This window comes from Miniopterus schreibersii (genome assembly GCF_964146895.1).
Source record: "Miniopterus schreibersii genome assembly, chromosome: 7".
In the NCBI taxonomy this organism is placed as follows: Eukaryota; Metazoa; Chordata; class Mammalia; order Chiroptera; family Miniopteridae; genus Miniopterus; species Miniopterus schreibersii.
Window position 1 is genome coordinate 6,334,175 of NC_138108.1, and position 18,579 is coordinate 6,352,753.

The following is an 18,579-nucleotide window of genomic DNA, read 5'->3' on the forward strand; positions in this document are numbered from 1 at the left end:
TTCCAAAGGGGTAGTAACAATTTGCATTTCTACCTGCAGTCTTTGGGAATTCCTTTTGATCCAGAAACTCACCAACCTTTGCCCATCTGATGGGCAGGAATGGGCTTTTTCACCTCCATCTGCATGGAGCAACCCAGTTGACTGGCATGTAGAAGGTACTCCCATAAATTTGTTAATTCATAAAACTCCCTTATGTTCATGAATCAATACAAATTTGTCCCAATGTCTGAATATTTTCCAAGGATCCACCCTTGGGTGACTGGTCAAGTATGCATGGATGACATCTACTCTAATAATTTCTTTTTCTTTTTTTACATTCTTTTTATTGATTTCAGAGAGAAGAAGGGAGAGGAAGGAAGAGATGGAAACATCAATGATGTGAGTCATTAATTGGCTGTCTCCTGCACATCCCCCACCAGGGATCCAGTTTGCAACCCGGGCATGTGCCCCAACAGGGAATTGAACCACAATCTCCTGGTTCATAGGTCAACACTCAACCACTGAGCCACCCTGGCCGGGCTAACAATTTATTTTTCTTTAACATGTAAGAAGATTTGCTCTAGTAGTATTGCCGGTAATCAGGGCAAAGTTGTATAAGCCTTTATACAAAGCAGAATGAGGGAGGCTGCAGTGTGTCAGTCCTAAGACAAAGGATGGAGAATACCACTGAGTCTCCACACTCCTGAGCTCAGGGGGGAACCTTCCACCTGGCCCTCACAAAGCAGTTCTGGAATCAAGAGATTTGAACTTTCCAGGGACTTCTGTGGGGTTCTGCTACCTCCAGGCACAATAATGCACTCTTACTTATCTCATGGGTCCCTCCTTAAACTCTCACCTCCCAGTAAATTAACTAAAATTACAAGGTTTTATGGATTGATATTTTTATTAAAAGGTGTGAAAACAGAACTTTTGGAGAGACCTAACACTGTGTCTTCATGCTTCTCTGGAGATCATTTACTAGAGTGGTAATGGGAGTTAGATAGAGTGAAGCTATGAAGCATAAAAGAACTGCCCATTGTGAACATAAGTTCAAGACTTTTTTTAAATACCAGTGAAGTATTGCTAATAAAAATTTCCCCGCCTACAAACAAACGTTTCCCTGAATGCAGGTGTTCTTTGAATGTATCAATTAGTACTCTAATTTTCTTAAATGTCTTTTGGTTAGGGCCTCTGTGATAAATTGGTTTAAAATCCTCATCTTTAAATCTCTTCCACCTTCAATATTTTCTCTTTTAGATGTGTTTTTTTAAAGTTTCTTTAAATTGAATGCTAGGAATGTGTTAATGCATCAGATAAGTTATTTCCTTTAAGGAGAAATTGCTAAAATGCTGATAAGAAAAGGGAATATTTGTCATTAGAAATTTTTGTAAATTGTTCTATCATTCTCAAAAAGTGATGTTTGAGATATGTAAAATGAAAGAACCCCCAGGCTTTAACCCTTTCAGCCATCATCCCTTACAAACCCCATCAGATTATTCCATAATTGATTTATGAATCATTCTTAGTGAGCTACAGTGATAAGTCAATGAAACAAGAGGTTAAAACTTCACTCAAAACAATCACAATTGTCCTCCTGGTTAATGATGCTAGTTTCTAAAAGTGAGGAATAAGTAACTTTTTGCAAGAAGAGAATGTCATCAGCAAGGGGAGAAAACACATAATCAAAAGGCAGGGTATTTTAGAATAGAAAGAGCACTGACCTGAGGCCCTGATGATTCACATTCTAGAACATTCTCAGTAGATGCTTGAACAAGTTCCCTGAGCCTCATCTTCTATACCTGTAAAAAGAGTGAAATTAGATAATATCTAAAATCACATGAAGGCATTAATTTCTGTAATTAGTTGATACTAAGGCTCTAGAAATAATGAAAAAATACAACTTTTTTAAAGATCATAATGTTTTACATATTCAAAAGATAAAACTAAACAAAAAAAATATCCACTACACACCAGAATGGCTGCAAAAAAAAAAAAAAAATCTTCTTTAATGACAACATTAAATGTCGGCAAGAATGTGGAGCTACTGGAACTCCCATACATGGTGGGTGGGAGTTTAAAATGTCATAACCATTTCAGGAAAAGGCATGGCAGTTCCTTATACAACTAAATATACCTTTACCCTCTTACCCAACAATTCTACTCCTACTTACTTATCCAAGGGATAAATACAGGTCCACAAAAAGACTTTGTAAGAATATTCATGGCAACTTTATTCATAGTAACCCCAAACTGGAAACAGACCTGGGAAAATGAATTAATTAATTTAATTAAAAATAAAAATACCTGGTCATTTTGTTCACTCCTCAATGGTTTAGAATTAAATCCCAAGAATCTTTGTATGATATTCACACAACAGTCAGACAAGTGACTCTGCTTTACTTCATAGAAACGCCCTTGGTATAAAAGGTTCCTTTATTTTCTCAGTGTGATGGGTATTGCAAATCGGCTCACTCAGCCCCCATTCTACCTTTCTTCTTCTATTTGGAGAGATCAGAAGGCTAAAGCAACATTGTACAAACTCCCTTTCACCTAGGGTATAGGATGTAACGGTTATCTGCCTATTAGATATACTAGTTCAAGATGTGGAACATAGAAACAAGGCAGGGTCATCTTTATGTCCCTTTTTCTGGCTTTTGCTATGTGGCAAAGCCACAGAAACAGGAGGTTTCTTTGCTAGCATCCCCCATGTCCACCTCCAGCTTCAAGGGTAATGAGTTATTGGCGCCCCTTGGTGAAACTTTCTAATGCTTGGGTTGCAGGTAAGGGTTTATTTTTTCCAGTTTTTGGATAGTCTAGAGATTGATGGCAACAGTGACATCACGAGCTGTTGATTCAACCAAGAGTCTTGATTCCAGCCTAGTTCTCCTGGTGGGTCAATGCTTTATGGTTTTAAGATTGTTCTTTCAGGCTTTCCCATAATTTTCTAAGATCTAATTTCCTTTATTAAAACCTTTCTTAATTAAAATGACTAGAGTGGTTTTCATTTTATACACTGAACTCTGACTAATAACATTGTATGAATCTGAAAACTAAGTATCTGAAAATTTAAGATATTTTGAATAACATGAACTTGCCCTTGAGCAGGGATTTCAAAATCTGAAACATCAAACTGCCTTGGACACTTGAGCAAAAAATAGATTACCTGATTCCACTCCAAGCATACAGAAAAAGCATCTCTGTAGGAGGAACCTAGAATATATTTTTAACACCTTTCCAGGTGGGTATGATGTAACCTGTTTAACACAGAAATACAAGGACAGGCATGTTGGATTTTAAGCTGTAAAGGCTCGTAGACGTCATGAAACTCAATCTTCATCTGATGCAAGAGTCTCAGTACTGACATTTTTTTATTTCCCAACCTTCCTCTCCCACAGATAACATTATTATATGCAGCAATTTATCAACGTAGCAGGAACTCTCTATTAAGAAAAGCCAACTTCACAGAAAAAAATGAAATAACTTCTTTCAATCCTATAAAGTAAATACCCAATAAAGTAAATACCCAAGCTAAACTCTGACTTAAAAATCCACATTTTAATAGTATGTGATGTACTATTAAGCTCTTTAAAAATATGTTATTAGCTTAAAGCGTATTCCAGATATTGTTACTATAACCAGAAAAGGACCCCAAACTCGTATGCCATAGAATCAAGGAATCATAGGATACAAGGTTAGAAGCAATAGTAAAGAAAATTATTTTAAAAGAGGCAGAGGAAAAGGCACAACTTAAAAATAAATACATTTTTAAAATAAGTGACTTCAGAGGCCCTTACCTTGGTCTTTTACTCAGTTGTTGGCTGAGCAAAGAGCAATGTATTTAATACAGCATTTGGCTGCTTTTAAGTAAATGCCAGCATATGTTCACTTGTCTCCTTTACAAGTCTTTCATTTTCACCGAGGTCTTACCTTGAGAGGCTTGTTGACCTTACCCCTTCTGTGGATCCAACTCTACCATAAATAGAGAGTAAACGGGAAAAAAAACCCCAAAAACAAAAACAAACAACAACAAAAATCAGAAGAAAACAAAATAACAAAAAACTAACAAAAATTTGTACTTTGTCAAAAAAAAAAAAGGCAATTATTGAAATATGTACAATGAACTTAAATCACAAAGCAAAGGTGGGAGGGCAACGTTCTTCGAAAATCACCTTTGAGAGCCTAAGGTATAGTTGAGACTAAAAGTCCACCCATCCCCAACCTCCCAACTCTGACAGTGACACTGTGGGGGTTGCTTCCCATTGTTGACAAAGGTAGATCACATCTGTGCCCAATGCCTTTAAATGCTCACCCTTCTTTTGAGTATCAACTAAGTTGAGTGTTTTGAAAATTGAAAGACTGGATGGCTAAAATGATTGTTAAGTGTCAGAGGGATAGTCTGATTTGACCTTCAGGGTAGAGAACTTACTTTTAGTAAATAAATAAACACAAGGGCCATCTGGTCTGTTCAGGTGAAGGTTCATGGTTAGCAACTTTATACAGATTCTGCATCTGATAAGTAGGGTGTCAGGGTCTAAGAGTCTGGGGTAGAAGCTGGTCCCTGCTTCCTAAAATAGTGATTGCCAGTAAGGACTAGTAAGCTCATAAAGGGAAACAAAAAACTTCATTTAGTTGTTCAATCCACATAAAGAAAGTCACACATTCATTGTATTCTGGTCTAGCAGGTGAACTCTCGATTATTCACTAACTTGGCAGGTGTTTCCTGGGTACCTAGAATGTGACAGTCACTCTGTGGAGCCCTGGGAGAGGGTAGTGAACAGGGCCCTTGGTTTTATGGAGCTTGCATTCCAGATATCTTACTCGTGCCGAGAATGCTACCAATAATCTGATGGGCTCATTCTCTTCAGAAGCTCTAAGGGCATAGATTTTGGGGCCAAGCTGACCTGGGCTTGATTCCCAGCCTCATCTCTTGTTAAACATATTATCCTGGGCACTGTCCTACCCACATGACTCTCTCCTTCCCCTTGTCTCCATGGTGTACATGTCCTTCATGGCACCACCTTGGGGTGGGCAGTGACCTGATCCCACTGTGTAGGGAGAGAAAGCTCACCCATGGCCTTCAAATGAGGAAGGCCAGTCCTTGGGGAAGAAAACAAAATTGTTCTAGCTTTAATGAGCTCTTCGTTTTTTCTTAATTAATTTCCCAGCTTAGGGACCCCAGCTTGGTAGGACTCATCCTGACCTCCAAGAGATGAGCAGGCCTGATCCCCTTCCCATGGACTTTTCCCAGGAACCCAATCCATTTAATCATGAGAATCAGCTAGGCACCTATAGAAGTAAAAATAAAAACCCTCAGACCTCACTCTAGAACTAATAAATCAGAGTTTCTGCAGACTTCTATTTTTAACAACCTAGAGATGAAACCAGATGGCTATTTCTATTTTTAACAAGTCCAGATATTCTATCAAAATGTTAGTGTTCTTTTCTAAAGACTTTTTCCATATTATGAAATTAATATATGTACATGATAGGGAATTTTTAAAAAAGAACAAAAAATGTCAAAAAGAAAACAAAATTTACCTATTATCCCAAAGCCTAGAATTAAGAAAAATTATTGGATTGGTGTTTCTCTTTTCATTTTTTTTTCTATGCATATACATTTTTTTCCTAAAATATTTAAGATTGGACTATAAACACTGGGTATTTTTCTTATAGATTTTCTCTGTATACATGCCCTTATATTTTTAACACATCTAATTGGTATTTTACATAAATAATTTCATTTAACTATTATATATTGAGACTGTTATGTGCAAATCAGGTGCTGGGGATACAGTCAGAAAAAGTGTAAAGACACCTGTGTCTTAATGAACTTATGATACACAACAGGAGATGGTCAAGAAACCAGCTAACTGATACATAAATAAATAAAATAATTATACTAAGTGCAAGCGTCAGAATGATCACATTTAGGTGCCTACTATGTACCAGGTTTGGTTTTAAGTATAAACTCATTTAATCCTCATGACACTCCACAGGGCAAGTACTAGAATTACCCCCATTTTACAAATGTGAAAACACAAGCACCAATTGCTTGCCAGCATATCTACAAGGTGTTTACAAGGTGCTGTGAAATAATAACTGGGAAGAGCAGCTTAGGCCAGGTGGCCCGAAGAGACCCCACTGCTGAGGTGACATTGGAGCTACAAGGCAGAGGACAAGAAGGGACAAGAGTGTAGAAACTGAGGAGTGTCATGGTAACAGAGGGATATTTGCTGTCACTTTGTGCAGGGTCCTGGTGCTTGAGGCAGTACCCCCTTTAGTTGCTAGATTGTGGGAGATTCTGGGTGTCCTGGGGAAGGTGTTGGGGTGGTGACTGGAGGTCCAAGGCAGGGTACTGTTACTAATCAGTAGAGAAGTATTCTGATAATTCTGACAATCCTCGGTGACTCCAGCGAATGGATACGCTGGGTACACATGCTTATACAGCCTCCTGGTTGGATAACTTAATTGTTGCCCTTTTAACACTGTCATGAGCTTCTTTATCCATATATATTTATGTCCTTATGCCATTATTTCCTGAGGATAAATTCTCAGCTAATAAAGACACTGTGAAATTTGTGCACATATTTAAGGCTTTGACACATCCTAAAAAATCGCCTTTAAAATGTATCAAGGGCCCAGCCGGGCGTGGCTCAGCGATTGAGCTTCGACCTAGGATCCAGGCGATCGGGGTTCAATTCCCGGTCAGGGCACACGCCCGGGTTGTGGGCTCGATCAATGACTCATTATTGATGTTTCTATCTCTCTCTCTCCTTCTCCTTTCCTCTCTCTGAAATCAATAAAAAGATATTTTTTTAAAAAATGCATCAAGGTATGCTTCCACCCATTGTGCGTGAGTGCTGATTCCCCCTGGAGATTATCAAGTAGTTTTCCTAGCCATTCAAAGTCATCCGAAGAGCCCCGTCTAGGTGCAAGACGCTCTGGTAGACACTGCAAGAAATGCAATGAGGTCGAAGCAACGTGATGCTCTTTATCAAAGGACCGTCCGGCGCCGTGCAGAGGTGAAGCCCACACTGCAGGCACAGTGTGTGGGAGAAGGAGGGACACGTCCGTCACTGGGACAGACACAGCGTGCCCTGGGTGTTCAGGGGGATGAAGGAGCAGCTTTGCTGGACCCATCCGGGATGGTCCGCGTAGAAGAGAGCACAGGAGCTGGGTCTTGATCTAAATAGGAGTGAGGGCCGCATTCCAGCCGAAGCTATCTAGAGGGACGTGTGAGCAGAACGCAGACTGCCCACGCCTCGGGCAGGAAGCTGATGCGCAGGGAGTGCGGGGAACACATGAGCTGCTCCCGGAAGCCTGATGGACAAGGTCACGGAGGGCCTGCGTCCCAGGCTGAGGACCTGATGGGTCACGGAAACCCAGGGACAATTTTCAGTTCAGAGAATGGTGAAATCAATTTTGGGGGATAAATAGGGCGATGATATACAGGCATATCCAAATGGACAGAAATTAGAGGCTGGAGAGCTTATTAGGAGGTGAGAGTCATGGAAAGAAGGTGAGGGTGGTGAGAATGGAGACAAAGAGCAGAGGCACAGCTGCCCCAAACCCTAAGCATCAGGATTAGTGCCCGACTAGCCGTGGGGGTAGGACGGAGTCAGAAGGCTTTGGGGGTTTGGGCCCTGAATGATTGGAGAGAGAGGGGAGAGGGAGAGAGAGAGAGACTAGAGAGAGACAGATGAACTGACAGACAGACAGAGAGGAGTCTTAGTCTCAGGTGGGGTCTGGGGAGAGAGTACTTATAGTTAGTTGAAGGTTTATTTGTTTGTATGTTTGTTATCCAGCCACAGTTTGCCTAAAACACTTTTAATAGTCAGAGGAGAGAAAGATATTGAGGAAACAGGACAAAGAAGGGAGAGTTTTTGAAGGAGATCCTGAGAAGGTTCCCAGGCTTGTTGGGAGGTCAGTGAGAGAAGCTGAGGCTCCCTGTCAGGTGATGTCAGGGTTCCTCCTGGAGCCGGAAGCAAGCTCCCCAGGGCAGCTCCACAGCAAGCCCCAGCCCTGAGTGCAAGCCCAGGAGAAGCAGCTGAGTTCACCTAAAGGGGGGTCACTTGGCCCTCACCTAGTTCCCTCTAGTTTGACTGAATTTTAGACCAGTATCTTCCTCCCTGTAGGCTCCTGACTTTCCATCTACTCTAGAAAACTTGTCCTCATAAATATTCTCTGGACCCTTTGAAATGTAAATTCTTTTAAAAGCCTCCCATTCGTTTCACAACCCTGGGGTATCTTTCCCAGAATCCTAGGACCCATCCATTTGAAATATAATCATCAAAGACCACAGCCTTGCCCAGCTGGGCGTGGCTCAGCGGTTGAGCGTCGACCTAGGATCCAAGCGATCAGGGTTCGATTCCCAGTCAGGGCACATGCCCGGGTTGCGGGTTGCAGCCGATCAATGACTCTCATCATTGATGTTTCTATCTCTCTCTCCCTCTCCCTTCCGCTCTCTGAAGTCAATAAAGATATATTTAAAAAAAAAAAAAAGACCATAGCCTTTCCGCCTCCCAGCCTCTGTGGAAAGGTGGGAGCCCAACTTCCATAAGCACCTTGCTTCAAGTTACAAAACTACTTGTTGTCATGAAGGCACAAGAAAATTTACTTTTCTTTTGGGTAAAGCCAATTAGCAAACACAAATGGACAACATTACGCTACCCCAGCTCTTAAAAACTCTCCTGACTTTTGTTTCAGAGGAATTGAGTCTAGACTCTAGTTGGGGCCTCTCTCCCTTATGCAATAGCCTTGAATGAAGTCCCCTTTGCCTACTGAATTCTGACCAGTGCCATTTCCTCCTGGACAGCCCTCGTGAAAGCCCAGCTTATGAATTTGCAACGGGAGCAGACAAACACTGTGGGTCTCTGCCACCGGCGCTCAGCACCTGCACATTAAGAAGATGAAGGACTGACAGGACCGCATGTGAGGTTCTGTAGCGCAAGGACGCAAACGAACAAGGTTGACGACAGAATTTTTTGGTGGCACGTGCTGAGGTTTAGTTGGCTGGGGAAAGAATTGAAGGCTGCTGGTCGATTGAAAGAAAAGTGTGGAATCAAAACATGAGAGCACTGCAGGAGATTAAAAATAAAGCAAAGCAGATGGAAGGGCCTGAAAACAGCAGGAGAGGCGGCTGTTCTCGGCGAGGAGCGGACCCAGTCTGACCATGTCACTCCCAGCTAGAGTCCCTTTGCTGGTTTTTCATTGTCTCAGGGACAATGTCACTTTCTTAATGTGACAACTGCTACCTCCATTCGCATCTCCAGCCTTTTTTGCAACACACACACACACGTGTGTGCTTGTGTACACTTGTCCCTTCCCCCACCCGAAACATCCTGAAACACACCCTCACATGCTCAGCTTGGGCACTTGATCTTGGATGACTTCTGCGAGTCCCAGGCAGACTCATGGCTGTTCCCTTAACTTCCACAGCATTTCTAGTATAGACGGTGTTTTTACAGCTTTACATTTTTTGAAAAGCCTTTCTCCTTCTTAATTGTAGGTTAAAATGTGAAATTTAGGGGTTTCGTAGTCAGAGGGTGTGTGGTTTTCTTTAGTGTGTTTTGGAGGTGACAAGATTTTTACCCCCTACCCCTAGCTGTATAATGGAAAACATCCCTTAACTCCAAGGGACATTTCCACAGAGGCTGACTCATTTTCAGGCAGGGTTCCCATCTAGAGATTGTCCCGAAGGTTTGCACAGCAGGGCGGGGGGAGGAGAGACAGGCCCGATCGGGCCCAGGCAATGTCAGGGCTGAGCTGAGCTGAGCAGCAAGCATGGGGGCGGCAGGAAGAGGCAGAGGGCGGGCAGGCTTCACCCCAAGAACCCTGAGGGTGGAAACCAAGGAGCTAGAATCCCTGAAACAAGTGAAACTCAACATCCGAGCCAGGCGAGATTGTATCCCATATGCCTAACGCAGGGAGCAACCGGGACACAGAGACAGAAGGTCAAGGCAACCCGGGCAAGTGCCTAAGACTCGGTTTTATTAAAGGAGACAGGTGCCACCGGGCCTATCTACTTGAAGCCTCTACCCTGCATGCACTAAACCAAAGCAGAGAAGAGGGCTTCCTGCCTCTCCCCTCGTGGAGGGTGGGATGGGGGACACATCACCACCTTTTACATCTTCCAGGTAAGAACCACATGAGTCGGTTTCTGCCTTGAGATGTCAACAAAAAGCTGACAGGTGATTCAGGTGAGACGGGATTCTCGTTAAGTTTCGCCAGGACTGTTCCACTCCATGAACATAGTCGCCTCCCAATAACAGGGCTAAGACAGAAGCGAGGAAACTTCTGTGGCAGAAGAATTCACGTAGGGAACCAAAGATCTCCTTCAAAAACATGGTGATGTTAAGAATTTAGTGGTCATCTTTTAATCGATGACAATGAAGTTGTTCTTGTGTTTTTAAAAGCCCTTGTAGTGACAAAAATGTTACTAAAAACGAAGAGGAAGTTCTGTAATGATAAAGGAACACTCCATCTGGAAGATACAGCACCTCAAAATACATGAAGCAAAAACAGGCAATTTTGAAGGGAGGAGCAGATAACTCAACAATAAAAGCTGGATATATAAAAACCATGTTTCAGTAATAAGTAGGAAACCTAGACCGAAGACCCACAGGACAACAGAACACTTGAGCAACACTCTAAACCAGTAGATCTTATACACACGCACTTGACACAGGAATGTTTGCATTGTGATTAATAAATTGGCATCCTGGCCTGGAAAGGTCAGTCTCCAGAACTTCAGCTAATTGTTATTAGCATTCCTGGCCCCAAAAGACTCAGACACCTTCAGGGCACTAACAAAATGTGCTCCTTCTCCGGCTCTGCTGGGCTTACCTGGTGCGGCCTCCGGGCAATCAGCCAATGGCCCTCTCTGGCGATGCTGTTCCAAGACAGGGTGGCCGTGGGGGTGCGAGGGAGGGTGGTTGGGGACGATCCTCGGGAATCACAAAGCTTTCTCCCCTGCACCCTTCTTTTTGGACGGCGTTTCTGGAGTCTCTCCATTTCTCACGTTGCTCATTGGAGCTCTTTCTGGTACCTCTGCTCCCATCTTCCATCCTACCTCCCGTTCCTCCTGCTTTGACTTTTTCAATGGTTCCCAAGTGTTCTCACATTCAAGGTCAAACCACTACACCTGATTGAGGTAACAGTTTCACTGAATTTGCAACTACTTCGCCCCTGGCTCTTCTCCATCCAGTATTGCTCAGTTGGTGGTGTCATTGATATACTGGGTGGGACAGTTCATTGTGCAAGACTATCCCGTGCATTTCAATAGGTCTAGCATTCCTGTCTCCTGCCCACTGAATGCTTAAAGTACCCCACCTTTAAAGATTGTGACAAATCATGCCCCTAGATATTTCCAAACACCCCCTGCTGTCCCTTTTTAGCGGGGTGGTTGCTACTGGCCCCTTACACCTCAGCTCAAGTAGGGGCTAAACCATATACAAATGCCATTTTCATAGCTCAAGAACATCGTGCATTGGCTATTTCATATGTTTCAACTGAATACTTTCTTTTTGGAAGCCCTCGGGACTAATGGCCTACAGCACCTGTGACTTTCTTTATTCAAGTGCTAATCACCGCGTGTCAACATAGCTGGCTTAGTTGTCATCCCCTCCCTCTAACCGAACTTCTCAGCCCTAATTACCTGGGAGCAAAGATCGAGTTCTCACTTTACCTCTTGGTATCTCAAGCTTCCTTTGGCTCAGTGCCTGGCACATAATAGGCCCTAACGCTATTAATCAGGCAGGATATTGAGCATACTTTCCCTGATGATTCAGCGGTGTCATTCCTGGGCACGGAGATGTCTAGATGTCTTCAGAGCTTACTGAGCCACTTACAGCTTCTGTCTCTACACTAAATGACACACCACCGCCCTGCAGAATGGATTTGCATGTCTGGGTTTGGCATCATATCATCAGTGTCCCTCCCTCCAGTGATCTTTCCAGTGGCCTTTGGAATCTGGGGAAGATTGTCCCGACTGCAATGCGGAGGTGAGGCGCGAGCCACGGTGACTACACTGGTTCAGGGGCCTTTTGCCTTATGCTGGGCTCTTGCTCCGTTTCTGGCTTCAGACACATCTGAAGTCTCTCCTCTGGTTAGTGGAGCTCTATCAGGTTCTAAGAACCTTTTGCATGGTCATGTTCTTTTTGGAAACAGCTGAAAGATGACTCAGCAGGACTTTTGAAGTAGAGGGATGTTCCTGTGCTGAGATGCCGCTTCTAGGTCCCTGGCTCGTGACAAAATGATGGACTAAGGTTTCTCAAGGTATTTTCAAAATAGCTGTTCTGTCTCTGTGGTCACAAAGCATAGGGGTGCATTTTTATTTTATTTTATTTTATTATTTTTTATTTTTTTATTTTATTTTATTTCAGAATCCTGTCCTGTTTAATGATCCAAACAAAGAAAGGGGCAAACATCTAGGAATGATATAACACTCTTACAACCTTCTGAAATATCCATGTATTCCAAGACCTTTAATAATGGGCTTTGATCATGCAGGCACATGGGTACAGCTTTTTATTTTTAAAAAATTTCATATTAATAAACACCAAGCTATGAATCTCAGCTATAGGGCCTTTCTAATTTCTGATTTGGATGACTTTGAATCCCGCTCCAAAACACCCACTTTCCATTATGATTCATAGAGAATGAAGTTCTAGAGCAGGAGGTTGAGTGGAGGGAACACCCAGGCAGAAGTAATTGGGAAATACAACTTCAGAAAACGCTTACATCTCCTACTATACCTTTAAATTTTTTTGTATATCTTAAACACTATACAACTCAATCGACAAACAATTTTTGGTTCTTTCATTTATTTTTAATATTTATTCTCATCGTTTTCCTCTTTTACAGGTATTACAACAATTTAGGAAACAAAACTATAAACAGAAGAATGTTAAATAACTTTAAAAAGAGCTGCTGCTTGCAAAAGAAATTCATATAATCTTAGTCCTCCAAGCATAATGTTATACCTCGTACTAAACTAAAAAGTTTATGGGAAATTATTATTAAATAGCAAAACATACACACAAAAGCCCATATATATAAATAACTTAACATAAAATAGTTTGACTCTAATGCAGCATTTAACGAAGCCAAGTGTGATGCAATATGTATCAACTTCATTAACTGGACAAGTCCAATGACACAAATCAGAGAAGGGCTGAGCCCTCACCGACGTGCGAGTGGCCATGTCCAATTTCACTCCAGGGATCGCCAGCTTTCACATCCTCCGAACTCTTTGGCTGTAACGGGAAAGAAAAGAAACACATAAGCAAAGGCAAGGGGCAGGCGTCCGTGCCTGACAGTCGCCCCCAATCCCCAATCCCGGCTCAGGGTGCCAAGCAGCTCCGAGTCCAGGTGAGAGCCTCGAGGCTCAGAGCGGACGGGCCCTGCCCGTCACAGCTCGGTGAGCTAACGACAGAAGCAAGATGTGAACGCTTATATTATGTCTTCAGATTCCGAGTCTGTGGCTCCCTGGCGTTAGGTGACTTCTGTCCGTTAATAAAATGTGATTCTCTATTATCATCAGTGTAAATCAGAACCAGTGTTCTCTTTTTCACTGCTTATATTTCAGTGTTTAACAAACAAATGTCATGGACTCTACAAATGATACAAAGAGGAGACGTGTTTGCTACAAGAATCAAACAGCTTGTGACAATCAAATGCATAGAGGAATCTAAGATGTCATGTGAAAAATCACTACATTTAAAAAAAAAACAAGTGATTGATAAGTGGAAAAAGTGAATTTTTGTTTTGACGGTCCAACTCAAATTTCCCTTTTAAAAATTCCACAGTGTGCCCTGCCGGGCATGGCTCAGCGGTTGAGCATCGACCTAGGATCCAGGCGATCGGGGTTCGATTCCCGGTCAGGGCACATGCCCGGGTTGCGGGCTCGATCAATGACTTTCTCATCATTGATGTTTCTGTCTTTCTCTCTCCCTCTCCTTTTCTCTCTCTGAAATCAATAAAGATAAATTTAAAAAAAAAAAAAAATTCCACAGTGCTTAGGCTAAAAAATCCCAGCGAGACTAGGACCCACTGCTCTGCACGCTGCTCTTGGCCCAGACGTTTGGAGAGGGGCTGAGGGACTGCGGGTGCTTCCTACCTGAGGACGTGCACAGCATGCTTCACCCACTTCTTCTTCGGATCTGCACACACAGCGAACCCCTTCTTTGTGTGGAAGCTGAAAAATCAGAACATTTGATTTGTCTTTAAAGAGCTTCTAAATGGCTTTTTCACCAAACGTGCAATGGGAATTTCATATTCCAATTGATTTCTCTACACAGTAAGCATTTTATTTACATCAGAAGTGAAACAAAATACAAAAAAAAAAAAATCCCAATAAAGCTTGATGCAAAAAATGAAAGGGATACTCCCTGACTTTCTCTGCAATTTAACAAATGGTTGTGCAATGGCAGCAAATAAAGTCTCAGAATTTATATATATGATCAATAACTTATATTATTCCAAAGTATGATATCCTATAGAAATCAAGAATATTGTACTTGACAGTGCAAGTACTCTGAGCTTTTACTCACAGCCTCAACCATTTTCTGGTAGAAGAGGCTCATTTTAAAGTCTATGTTTTCCATATTTTCTGGAGATAGCACTTTAGTAGCCTATAAGTTTATCTTGATTTTGCCCCTTACTATGTTTCTTCAAAAAAAACCTTTTGCCTTAGTCGAGTCCTATTTAAAGTGAACTCTGAGTCAAGTCTCCTTTCGTCCCCACAGAAGACTTGACTTGGGGTGGAGAACACGCAATGCGCTATACAGACGATGTATCGTCAAACTGTACACATGAGACCTATTGATAATTTTATTAACCAATGCCACCCCAATCAACTTAATAAAATTAAATACCTATATAGAAAAGCGAGCTTTGAAATAGATGCAGTGCTAAAACAAAGCTATTTTTGCCACATTTGTTGTTTCTGAATGAAACTCAAAAAAGGCAAAAATGTTTATACCTGAAATTCCCATGTACTCTGATACAATTGAGTTAAAATCAACTCTTAACTTACATGACGGCATTGATGTCACAAGCTTCATTGGCCAGCTGCTGTATGAAGCCCTTGAGAAATTTGCTCGGAATGACCTGTTCTGTATACCGAAGGCAGCAGTCGAAGGTGCTTGCTGCTAAAAAGAAACGGAAGGTATTGAGTCCATAAGGATGCCTGTGAGAGGTATTATGAAACTACTTGTATTGTGAAAAACCTAGAATCTGATTTATGTGGTAAGTAAACTCTTTAGAGGAAGAGTTCTAGTGTCTTTGAGACCCAATTTCACATAGTTTTCAGTTCTCTTAAAAAAATAGTTTGTGTGATGGGAAATGTTGGTTCAATAATATAGTTTAGAAGCATAGTTTATGACTTCTCATAAAAGCAATATCTTTAGTAAGATGCACACACTGACTCTTATTTCAATCCACTATAATTACTCAAAAATAGGAGTAACTCCCACTTGAAGAAACTCTTATCGATAACCTCCCAAATTCAGAAAATGAATAAATTGGTAGATTTTCACCTACTACCTGGCTGCTGGATATTGAGAGGAAAGAAAAGACAAGACTTTACAAAGGTAAGTGTGGTTCATAAAAGTTGATTTTATATGAACTCTAACTAAAGCATCTTGAAGTTATAACAGCTAATGGAAATGTTTTCATTTTGTTCATAGAAGTGCAACATGTGCATTTTGAGGAATGCACCTGTTGCTAAAAGTGATGCTCTCTTACAACTATAAAGCAATACTTGGACACTCCTCCAAGTTGAATTACAACCTGTAGTTAGGTAAGGGATAAACGTTACGACAAAGTTGGAAGCGATGTCCCAGAGACCTCTCAAGGATGAAGTCAGTTACCATAATCCACCCCTAAAAAATGAGTTTTGAACTTCGCTGAAACTATTTAGTTGAGAGATGAGTAAGCTGGGGAAGTGAAAGTGTTCCTTACATTTCAGGATGACTTCATTCACTGGTACTGTTACCCAATTTACATCAGTCACTCCCAGAAATAGCCCTTTGGCAGCTTTCTGGAGCTCAGGGGTCTCTGTGAGCCCACCCACCCCCGATCTGCTGGGGCTGAGAGCAGAGAGGAAAGTCTGGTCAGCAGCAGGAACCTTTCCCTCCTTCATTCACTGATGAGCTGACAGCTCCCATGACACCCTTTTGAAAACTCGCTAGCAGGCGTCTATGCTGTGGGGACCCCCAAAGGAGCCCAAGGCTTAGAGGGAAGTGAAAATAGTTCTCCCTCCCGGGTGAGCAGAAGAATGACACTTACCTTCCGACCTGCTGCTGAGGTGGAGCAGCAGCACTGGCATCAAAGCAGCCAGGAGCCAGATCTTGCCACTGCCCATCATTTTCAGCTCAGAGGCGAGATGTGCGCGGTGCTGGGTACCCGGGGCCTGGGAGCGCTGTATGCTCTGGCAGCAACCTGGGCCTTAGATGGCACTACTTATAGCCATTACTTGGGAATGTACACAAAAGGCGTGTTCTCCCACGGGGTTTTCCCCATCGATGGACCTGCCCCGTCTTGTCGTCACAGAAAAAATCTACAGGGAAAACTTCCTGCCTTTCTGTTTTTGGGAAGATATGAAGGTCAGGGTTGGGGAGGGGGGGGAAAGGGGAAATCCTTTTACATCCTTTGAAGATTCCCATCCAGCTATAACTTAATTTCTTGTCTCTGAAAAGAGAGGGCAAGGGTTAACAATAATACAAAGGTCAGCCCCACACAGGAACATTCCAGAACTCATTGTTATATTCTATTTGCTTTCCAAAGCCAATCAGAGAGGGGGAGGATGGGGTAGGATTCCAGGCATACCTTTTACAACTGCATAGCTGGTGCCCAGCTGTCACCAAAGACCTTGAATTTCTAGGCTACCTTTCAGAGCAGGTAATATAGCAGTGCAGTAGTAGAATCCCCGAGTTTTGTGGGAAATGCCAGCCCTTAAGTAAGACTCAAGCTTCAGCTTCGTCTTGATTTTGTGACAACTCTTCTCAGAATCTGCTCTATTTACATGACTCTAATCAATACTGCAGCCCAGAAAGTAATCCCCACCTGCCCTAAACGCTTCAAGCTAATGTAGTTATATAATTCCATCCAACATTCAGTAAGCTTGAAAAAGAAGAAAAATGAAGAGCATCCGCAATAGTTAAGCAACAAAGCGAATGTCAAATAATAGTGATAATGACAATAATGTAATGCGCACTCCTAACCTTTGGTGGTGTACTGAGTACTCAGCACTCTCCACCAGGGAGAATATCACTGAATGCTGGGGGGTGGGTTTGCCGGGCAGGTGAACGGTAAAGAAACAACACAAGGGAGTTTGGGGGGGTGATAGAATTATTTTATATCCTATTATGGGCACAGTTATACATTATCTACACAAGTGTTAAAATTCATAAAGCTCTACATTTTTAAGAAAAGGGAATTGTATTAGACGGTTATTTTAAAAACAAAAGCATTGAAATCATTTTTAAAAAACTGTCCACTAAACACTAATGGATTGAAAAAGATATATCATCAAACAATAAACAAAAGATAACTAGAGTTGCTGTGCCTATAGCTAAAAAAACAACAACAACAACACACACATAAAAACCAAGAGATTTTAAAAACACAAATCTTACTAGAAACAAAGAGGAAGTTTCATAATGATGGAAGATCAATCCATCCAGAAGATATAAAAATTTTGACCAAATATACATCAGCAACAGCACCTCAAAATACATGAAGCAAAAACTGGCAAAATTAAAGGGAGGGATAGACAATTCAACAACAAAAGTTGGATCCATCAATACCATATTTTCAATAATAATTAGAAAATCTAGACAGAAGATCCACAGGACAACAAAACACTTGCACAACACTCTACACCAAGCAGACCTAACAGACATCTATGGAACACTTCGCCCAGCAGCAATGGAATAGGCATTCTTTTCAAGTACGTATGGAACCTCTTCCTAGCACACATCATATGCTAGGACATAGACCAAGTCTTAATAAATTTTAAAGGATGGAAATCATACGAAATATATTTCAAACCACAATGGAATTAAATTAGAATTCACTAACAGAAGGAAATTTTGGAAAGTCACAAATACGTGGATATTAAACAATACATCTCTAAGCAACCAATGTGTCAAAGAAGAAATCAATAAAGAAAGGAGAAAATATGTTGAGAGGAATGAAAATGAAAATACAACATACCGAAACTCATGTGATTCAGTGAAAGCACTGCTCAGAGGGAAACTTATAGCAGGGACAAAGGAAATAGCAAAGCAACAAGGGAAATCAGTGGAACCAAACGCTGATTCTTGGGAAAGATCAACAAAATTAACAAACTTTAATGGGCTAACCAAGAAAATAAAGGAGGGCAGGGGAGGAAAATGGAGAGACGACAAATTGCTAAACTCAGGAATGAAAAAGGAGACATCTTCACCAACTTCAAGACACAAAAAGGACTAGAAGAGACTCCTACAAACAGCTGTGTGCCAATAAATTAGATCGTATAGGTGAACGGAACACGTTATGAGAAAGACACAAATTACTGAGACCGACTCAAGTAGATGTGAAATGTTTGAATAGCTC

General features: G+C 41.7%; 1 protein-coding gene across 1 annotated transcript; it reads right to left on the reverse strand.

The window, feature by feature from the left end:
• Positions 1-12,791: 12,791 nt before the first annotated feature.
• On the reverse strand, positions 12,792-16,673 carry CCL20 (C-C motif chemokine ligand 20). The gene is made up of 4 exons (XM_081142229.1): positions 16,270-16,673; positions 15,017-15,131; positions 14,099-14,176; positions 12,792-13,235 (listed from the first exon to the last, which is right to left on the reverse strand). Exons 1-4 carry the CDS (start codon positions 16,346-16,348, stop codon positions 13,214-13,216), a joined length of 294 nt encoding a protein of 97 aa, XP_080998355.1. The 5' UTR covers positions 16,349-16,673; the 3' UTR covers positions 12,792-13,213.
• Between the last annotated feature and the right edge of the window lie 1,906 nt (positions 16,674-18,579).